The 10187-nt window shown below is 31.1% G+C and overlaps 1 protein-coding gene and 1 long non-coding RNA gene across 3 annotated transcripts in view; both read right to left on the minus strand.

Moving 5' to 3' along the window:
- LOC102599997 (uncharacterized) overlaps positions 1-714 on the minus strand; it is a 1196-nt gene extending 482 nt beyond the window's left edge. The window contains exon 1 of one of the 2 annotated variants that reach the window (XM_006363047.2): positions 4-714. In XM_006363047.2, the coding sequence (XP_006363109.1) occupies positions 4-534 (531 nt within the window). In that variant the 5' untranslated portion in view covers positions 535-714. The other variant, XM_006363046.2, reaches the window with a different exon arrangement.
- A 5628-nt stretch (positions 715-6342) lies between these two features.
- LOC107058032 (uncharacterized) lies at positions 6343-7024 on the minus strand. Its single transcript, XR_001471722.1, has 2 exons — positions 6785-7024; positions 6343-6719 (listed from the first exon to the last, which is right to left on the minus strand). It is a non-coding gene; the product is annotated as an uncharacterized lncRNA (long non-coding RNA).
- Positions 7025-10187: the final 3163 nt, after the last annotated feature.

The raw sequence follows: 10187 nt of genomic DNA on the forward strand, positions 1-10187 counted from the left end.
TTTTCGTGACCTACCATATCCACGAGCTAAATACTCATGTGGCGGAACCATATCCAACTCATGATCATCAACACCATCGTCCGAGTCATGAAATGACTCAACTGAGTCAACTCGATATATCTTTGACCAATCAGGAACATTCACGGGAGCCGAGGATGCCATGTGGTGTCCACGTGGAGACTGCGCTGCCAGGCTGTCTTGTCCACGAAATTGATGAATGATCCGAGATGATGACGTGGCTTTACCTGCATCATCATCAAAAGCCAATGACAAGCCGCCTCCTCCTCCAGCTTGGTGTTGGCGGCTGCTCCTAAAACTTCCGACGTCACTCTCTGCGGTCGCGCGTGAATCAAAAGCGCCATTCATCAAATGATCATCGTCGCCACCGTTGACCACTATATCATCAACGGTTGACCAAACATCATCTTCTCCAAATTCCGATGTTTCGTTGACTGTTTGATTTGCATGATTGTAACTGTAACTTCCTAAATACCTTTCACTCATACTGATGGTCAGCTTTCGACCTTTCGCCATTTAATTAACTTATATATATATATATATATATTGAATTACGAAAATACTTTATTTTCTTTAATTAACTACTTGGGTTACCGGAATCTTGATTTTCCGGCGATCCCAGAAAAAAATCATAAATAAAAATGAGTTTTAGCTTTCTGAAAGAAAGCTCAAAAGTGTAGACTCAGCTTCTAAGGCTGGTGTTGTATATATAAGATGTGATAGCGAGAGGGGAAAACTTAATTTACATTTCATGTGAATTTGGAGGTCATTTTGCAATCGTCATCATAATTTCATAAATATTAGAGTAGATGTAGTGAATCAAAATCATCCTAAACATATTACTAGTTATATATTTAAACTACTAAACATGGCCGTGCTTCACGCAATGTAAAAAAATATGTTAAAATCATGATTTTAAAAAATAATATTTGGTGCGATCGTCAAATTCAAATAAATTAAATGCTAAACTCTAACTCATTTTAACACATAGATTTACTCTTTTTATCCAATAATAATTGTTTATTATTAACTTGGCACACCATTTAAGAAATTGTAAATGATAAGGGTGATTTTACCAAATATTCCTATTAAATATTAGTCATCCAAATGATTAAAGTTCATTAAATTCTAACTAAAAGAATTGTGTCAACTATAAAAGCTTCTTGAACTTTTCAACCCAATAACTATATTCTTAGATTCACAAGAAATCAAGTATGTTTTCCCTTGAAAATAAATTATGATGTCAAACTTCTAATAGCTTTCAAACTCAATAACTTTGATCCTTATATCTTCAATCTTCACTTTTGAATCTTCAATATTCATTTTTGAAGCTTGAACTTTTTTATCCACAATATTGGAACCTTCAACTTTAACAATATTAGAACTTTTAAGATTTTTTTTGATACATTATCAAGCTCTTTTCTGTTTCTTCAAAAAAATTATGTTTATAATATCATTGGCAATTGAGAGAATTTTAAAGAAGTAATGCAAGTAGCAGGAGGAGTATTAGGTATTGGAATGGAATGACGTATTTTAATAATAAATGTGCTTGGCTATATATTAAATATTGAAAGCCTAACTTTGATTTATAATTCCAAAGTATTGGGAAATGAATTCAAAAATATGGTTTAATAAGGGTAAAATGGATAGAAACGGATAAATTATCCATGGATTTCATAAAGTGGAAAAGTATTATTGTCCATCTAAAATTTTAGATGAACAACTATATTTTTCCACTTTATGAAATTCATGGATAATTTACCTGTTTCTACCATTTTACCCTTACTATATCAGATTATTGAATTCATTTCCCAACACTTTGGAATTATAAGTCAAAGTTATATTTTCATTTCAACATCTAATAAATAGCCAATCACATTTATTATTAAAACATGTCCTTCCATTTCAGTGCCTAATACTCTTTCTGCTATATGCACTACTTCTTTAGAATTTTCTCAATTGTCAATAATATTATAAGCATAATTTTTAAAGAAATAGAAAGAGAAACAAAAAAGAGCTTGATAATGTATCCGGAAAAAAAAACCTTAAAAGCTCTAATATTATTAAATTTGAAGGCTCCATTATTGTGGATAAAAAGGTTCGAGCTTCAAAACGGAATATTGAAGATTCAAAAGTGAAGATTGAAGATATAACGATCAAAATTATTGAGTTGAAAGCTATCAGAAGTTTGACACCATAATTTATTTTCAAGGAAAAACGTACTGGATTTCTTGTGAATCTAAGAATGTAGTTATTGGATTGAAAAGTTTAAGAAGTTTTTATAGTTGACATAATTCTTTTAGTTGGATTTAATGAATTTTAATCATTTGGATGACTAATATTTAATAGCGATAGTTTGGTAAAATTACCCCTATCATTTACTACTTCTTAAAGGTGTGTCAAGTCAATAATGAACAACTATTATTGGACAGAGAAAGTATTAAAGTAGTAATAATTGAACATTAAGATGCTTTTATCCATTTAATTAAATACGTTTTTTTCATAAAGTTATGATATAGTAATAAGTATAAAAATTAGAATAAACACTTTTAAGTTATAAATAAAATAAATGCATATGACTTGTCTTTTTCGGATGCAAATTCACGGAGAATGTATTATTGGCTCGGGAAATTATCAGGGATATACACTTAAGAAGCAAGGAGGCTAATGTAGTGGTGAAGTTGGATATGGCTAAAGCATATGATAGAGTGGCTTGGATATTCCTAACTAAAGTCCTACGACAATTTGGTTTTTCAGAGATGATAATAGATATGGTTTGGCGGTTGATTTCTGCAAATTGGTACTCAGTACTGATTAATGGACAAAGTCATGATTTCTTTCACTCAACTAGAGGACTAAAACAAGAGAATCCTCTGTCTCCAACTTTGTTCATCATGGTTGCTGAGGTATTATCCAGAAGCCTCAATCAACTCAATGATCAGGAGTCTTTTAGAGAATTCAGAATGCCCAAATGGAGCCCTAAAATTAATCATCTGGCATATGTTGATGATATAATTTTATTTGGCTCAGGAGACAGGCATTCAATGATCCAAATGATGAAGGTATTGAGGGATTATGAAAGGGTATCAGGTCAGATGATTAACAAGGAAAACAGTTTTTTCTACCTACATGACAAGACTCCTTTGATTATCATAGTAAGACTGAGAAAACTGACTGGGATTAGGCCTGGTAACTTCTCGTTCACATATCTAGGTTGTCCTATTCCTATACTATGGAAGAAAGAAAAGAAGCTACTTTGAGGGTTTAATAAAAAAGATTGCTTCTAGAATATTCTCATGGCAGAACAGGTTCCTATCATTTGGTGGAAAATATATATTGATAAATCATGTACTGCAATCGATTCCGATCTACGTGTTATCTACTATGTCTCCACCAAAAAGTGTTATAGACCAAATCCATCAGCTCTTTGCTAATTTCTTCTGGGGAAACTATGCTGGAATTAGAGGTAAACATTGGGTAACTTGGATGGATATGTGCTACCCAAAAAGTGAGGGAGAATTAGGCTTCTATTTAATGTCCTATTTGCTAAACGGTGGTGGGCTTTAAGAACTCGGACATCTTTGTGGAGCACATTTATGTGAAATAAGTATTGTAAGAATCATCATCCCATAATGGCTCAAAATAGAGGTGTATCACAAGTCTGGAGGGAAATGGTAACAATCAGAGAAGATGTGGAACATGAAATATGTAGGCAACAGAAGAAAGGTACTGCTAGTTTCTGGCTGGAAAACAGGACTAAGCAAGGCGCTCTATATTATACAGAAATTAAAAGGAGTAGAGGAGGAAGTGGAGGTTAAAGAGATGATTCATAATGGGCAATGGGACACAGTAAGACTAAGGGTGTGTTTGGTATGAAGGAAAACATTTTCCGGAAAATGTTTTCCTTCATACCAAACACACCCTTAGTCTTACTGTGTCCCATTGCCCATTATGAATCATCTCTTTAACCTCCACTTCCTCCTCTACTCCTTTTAATTTCTGTATAATATAGAGCGCCTTGCTTAGTCCTGTTTTCCAGCCAGAAACTAGCAGTACCTTTCTTCTGTTGCCTACATATTTCATGTTCCACATCTTCTCTGATTGTTACCATTTCCCTCCAGACTTGTGATACACCTCTATTTTGAGCCATTATGGGATGATGATTCTTACAATACTTATTTCACATAAATGTGCTCCACAAAGATGTCCGAGTTCTTAAAGCCCACCACCGTTTAGCAAATAGGACATTAAATAGAAGCCTAATTCTCCCTCACTTTTTGGGTAGCACATATCCATCCAAGTTACCCAATGTTTACCTCTAATTCCAGCATAGTTTCCCCAGAAGAAATTAGCAAAGAGCTGATGGATTTGGTCGATAACATTCTTTGGTGGAGACATAATAGATAAAATGTAGATCGAAATCGATTGCAGTACATGATTTATCAATATATATTTTCCACCAAATGATAGGAACCTGTTCTGCCATGAGAATATTCTAGAAGCAATCTTTTTTATTAAACCCTCAAAGTAGCTTCTTTTCTTTCTTCCATAGTATAGGAATAGGACAACCTAGATATGTGAACGAGAAGTTACCAGGCCTAATCCCAGTCAGTTTTCTCAGTCTTACTATGATAATCAAAGGAGTCTTGTCATGTAGGTAGAAAAAACTGTTTTCCTTGTTAATCATCTGACCTGATACCCTTTCATAATCCCTCAATACCTTCATCATTTGGATCATTGAATGCCTGTCTCCTGAGCCAAATAAAATTATATCATCAACATATGCCAGATGATTAATTTTAGGGCTCCATTTGGGCATTCTGAATTCTCTAAAAGACTCCTGATCATTGAGTTGATTGAGGCTTCTGGATAATACCTCAGCAACCATGATGAACAAAGTTGGAGACAGAGGATTCTCTTGTTTTAGTCCTCTAGTTGAGTGAAAAAAATTTTAAGTTTGTTTTTAAAAAATGTTTTCAATTTCAGAAATTATTTTCTACTTTAGTAAAAATAAAAGATATTTCTCAAAAACATTTTTCATTCATAAATCAAACACTAATTTTTTTTCGTAAAATATTTTCTACTCAACAACCAAACATGGGAAATAAGTCAAAAATCTACTTATTTTCCAGAAAAACATTTTCAATGAAAAACATTTTCCTTCATACCAAACACACCCTAAGTCAATTGTTATCTCAGGAAATGGTGAAAATACATTCTAGAGACTATTAATCCCAATATGAACATGGTTGAATCAGACAAGGCATGGTGGATGGAAAATAATCAAGGAGACTTCACTGTTAGATCAGCTTTTCAGTTAACAAGGCAGAAAGAAGAAGAGAAAGAACGGATGAATAATATATGGATCAAGGGGCTATCGTTTAAAATCTCCTTCTTTCTTTGGAGGGTATGACGAAGGCGAATTCCCACAGATGATGTTCTTAAAAGAATGAAAGTACATGTGGCATCCAAATGTTACCACTGTAATGTGGGAGAGGCGGAAACAATGCAACACCTTTTTCAAACAGCTCCCATAGCACAAAAGCTATGGAAGCACTTTGTTTCATATGCAGGTATTACCATCGAAGGAGTTCACTTGCAACAACTTATTACTATTTGGTGGGACTGGCCAAGACAGTGTAAGGAGAAGCAAATCCTCAAGGCAATACCAACAATTATTTTGTGGGAGTTATGGAAAAGGAGGAATGCTAGAAAACATGGAAAGGAGGTGACATATGCTAGATTACTGGGGCAATGTCAACACACAATCCAAATGCTAATGAAAGTAAAATATCCTTGGGTTAGAGGAGGATCTCAAGATTGGATGGACATACTTACCACTCTTAGTATTTACAAGACAACACTATACTATGAAATAGTGTACCGGGAAAACCCAGCAATAGGATGGGTGAAATGTAATACAGATGGTGCATGTAGGGAAAATCCTGGACAAAGTTCATATGGCTTCAGCATAAGAGACAACAAGAGAGAGATAATATATGCAGATGCCCAAACCATAAGGGATGCAACAAATATGGAGGCTGAAATTATAGGGGTACTGAGAGCGACGCAGTTTTGTGATACTCATAACTTGAAAAAAAATTATACTGGAAACTGACTCATTGACACTCAAACACATGCTTCTAAAGCAGTGGAAAGTGCCTTGATCACAAATGTAAAAGATAGAGGACATACAACAGAATATATCAAGGAAACAAGTTCAAATAAGGAATATATTTCAGGAAGCTAATCAGTTCACAGACTATCTAGCAAATATGGCCCTAGATCAAGCAGAAAAGATAGAAGTAGGAAGTTTCTACAATCTACCAAGCAAAGGAAGACGGAACATTAACATAGACAAACAACAAATTCCGTCATTGAGAATTAAAACAAGGAGGATTAACCCAATAAGCTAAGCTAAGTGCAGTTACAAATCAGAAATACACAACGATAATATGTACAGATAAGAATTTTGTCTTCTAAGAGACGATCTAGTTGTATTGAAGCTTATTAGCCTAGAGCTACCTCAACTCACAAAAAAGGACAAGCAAAAAGTGGGGGATCTCAAACCGATAAATCACTGGAAGTGCAGACTCGATCCAGCAGGTCGATATACCTCAAAGCCTTCAGGAGGAGTGTCATGGTTAAATCCCAACAAAAAGTTCATCTTGAACTACAAACGCCTCCACCGGATTTCACATCTGAAAAAAAGATGAAGTTAGTTGCTAGTTTAGTTGGAGGTGGAACAACATCAAAAAGCAAATACCTCTGTTAGCTAATACAACACTTCCACAACCACGGATGGAGCACATTAATGACCAGAGAAAGAAAATGAGTAACGACAAGGAGAAGGGAACAAGAAACATGGGAACGGCGGAGAGTAGGATTGGGATTTATGGGAAGCTCTAATTAAGAAACCCTATTTTAGGGGAAGACTAGTACTTAGCTAGTCTTAAACTTCCTAATATGGGTCAGCTGAACATTTCTTATTTTGGGCTTATTTTCTGATTGTCTGTATCACTTTTTGGTGAAGAGAAATAAACGGACCACTGGTCCAAAGTATTTAATTAAAAAAAAATAAAAAAAAATAAAATATATATATATATATATTCTATATATAATAAGCTACAATGCAAAGTTTTTTATAGTATTTAGTTACATTGTAACTATCTTGTTAGCTTTCAACCAAAAGGAGTACTTCTTTTAAATAATATTCTATATATAATAAGGGGATAATACATATATTGGACCTTAAACTTGGCTTCAAATTTTAACTTTTGACCTCCAACTTTCAAAGTGCACAAATAGACACTTTAACTATCCAACCTTTTAATAAATAAACACGCGTGTCTTACCTGGCAAAACACGTGATGTGCACGCATTTCGCGCGAGTGAGAAGTAATTTTTGAGGCACACAACAGTGAAAAAAATGCTGAAATGACAACTCTACCCTTGATTAATTTTTTTTTTTAAGGTCTAAAATGGACGTGTAAAGTGTTTATTTAGTTGGCAGCCATTGAGTGGCTCAATAATACACGTGGCAGCGTGTGCATTACAGCTAGAAATATTTCAAAGACAAAAAAAATTGATTGAATCTCAAAAATTTTTTAGTACTACAAAAATTTAGAATGAAGAAATGACCTCTATTATTTGAAAATGGCGTAAAAGTATTACAAATCATACAATAAGAATTAACAATTTAAAATTTTAAAAGACTTTAATGCTTTATACTTATTCTATTTCCACTTTGGACAAAAATATCCTCCCAATATGCATATTTTTTTAAACAAAAAGTGGGACCCATTATTGATGTATTCAAGGATGCTTTGGTAATTTTCCTATGATGAATTCGTTTGTTTGTTGTTTAAATTTTTTTAAATAATTGTATAAAATATTATAAATCACAATAATTATTTACTTAAATATTCAAAAGATATAAAAATATGTAAAAGATCTGATTAACTCTTCAAATTTTATCGGTGACACATAAATTGGACAAATGAAATAATATATATTATTTGAAAATTACTTAGAAAGTACAATAATTTACAGTAATTAACAATAGAATATTTTAAAGACAAAAAAAATTGATTGAATCTCAAAATTTTCTTAGTACTTCATAAATTGAGAAAGAAGAAATGACCTCTATTATTTGAAAATGACGTAAAAGTATTACAAATCATACAATAAGAATTAACAATTTAAAATTTTAAAAGACTTTAATGCTTTATACTTATTCTATTTCCACTTTGGACAAAAATATCCTCCCAATATGCATATTTTTTAAAACAAAAGTGGGACCCATTATTGATGTATTCAAGGATGCTTTGGTAATTTTCCTATGATGAATTCGTTTGTTTGTTGTTTAAATTTTTTTAAATAATTGTATAAAATATTATAAATCACAACAATTATTTACTTAATTATTCAAAAGATATAAAAATATGTAAAAGATCTGATTAACTCTTCAAATTTTATCGGTGACACATAAATTGGACAAATGAAATAATATATATTATTTGAAAATTACTTACAAAGTACAATAATTTACAGTAATTGACAATAGAATATTTTAAAGACAAAAAAAATTGATTGAATCTCAAAATTTTATTAGTACCATATAAATTGAGAAAGAAAAAATAACCTTTATTATTTGAAAATTGCACAAAAGATATTACAAATCATACAACAATAATTAGCAATTTAGAATGTTAAAAGACATAAAATTTTTTTTACCATAGTTAACAATAATTTAAAATTTAAACTATTTTAAATTAATATTAAAGTTTGATTAACTCTTTAATTTTGTCTTTGTCACATAAATTGAAACAAAAAATGATACATATTGGGCCCGTGCTAGCACGGGCTCCGATGTCTAGTATATATATAAGCCTCAAAAACTCTTCCTTAAAGAAATTGTTTGAAATAAAAGAAAAGTATTAAGATTCTATATTTAAGAAAAAAAATTACAATGCTTTTCAACATATATTATAAAGAAAAGTCATCAAATTGCAATTAATCAACCATACAAGTATGCGTATAGAAAACAAAGTTAAAATTATTGATAAACAATTATTAATGTGAAAACTCCATCCATCTTTTGTACTTACCCCTAAAATCCACATTAAAACAAAAAGTAGAATAATATACATTGTAATAATCCGCAACATGATATAATATGAATTAGAAAAAAAATGGTATTTTACACATTAATGTGAAAATAATCCGAAATGAAATTTAACTCATCAATTGAGAAATCAAAATTTAAATAAAAAACGACATTAGATTAGATTATAATTAAACAAAAGAATTAAGCAATATCGCAACATGACAAAATACAATTCTACAAATATGATAATTTGTTCCAAATAAATTCAAGAATTTATAAATAGCAAACCAAATAAATTTCAATAATCTAAAATAGCAAAACAATTGAAAAGGTAGTCATCTAAAATGGTAATGATGAAAGTATGATGCACAATATCATTATTAAAATTGAGAAATCAAAATTCAAAAAAATACAATTATAATACTTTTTTCCCCAAATAAGTTCAAGAATTTATAAAATAGCAAACCAAATAAATTCAAGAATCTATAAAATAGCAAAACAGTAAAATAATCATCTAAAATGGTAATGATAAAAGTATGACACAAAATATCATTATTAAAATCTTATATAATATTAATATTTTCAAACAAAAACAAATAAAATAAAATGATACCTGTACTGCCTAAACAATCCCATAAAAAAGGAAGCAATTTGTGAACATAAAGTATTTCTCTTTGGCATAAATAGTTAGAGATTTATAGGAATTATTATGAAAGGAGACATTGACTTCACCTCCCCAATTGATTTTGAGACAGAAAAAACGTTTATTGACAAAAAAAAAGAAGAAGAGTATAAATAATAATTAAAAGAAATGATGAAAAGTTAAAAAATTGTATAAGAAGATTTAATGAATTAATCATGATCTTTAGACGTGGGGGGAGACGGAGGGTTGATTCTTTTTTACTAATAAATGTTGATATAATTTAATTACATTAATTATAGATAAAGAATAAAACATTAATCAAAATATTTAAATATCAAAAATCCCTAAAAAGAGAGAAAAAAAGATAAATATGAATGGAGTCATATAGAATTTTCACATCACCTATATATATATATA

Source organism: Solanum tuberosum, unplaced genomic scaffold (genome assembly GCF_000226075.1).
Source record: "Solanum tuberosum cultivar DM 1-3 516 R44 unplaced genomic scaffold, SolTub_3.0 scf00423, whole genome shotgun sequence".
Taxonomy (NCBI): Eukaryota; Viridiplantae; Streptophyta; class Magnoliopsida; order Solanales; family Solanaceae; genus Solanum; species Solanum tuberosum.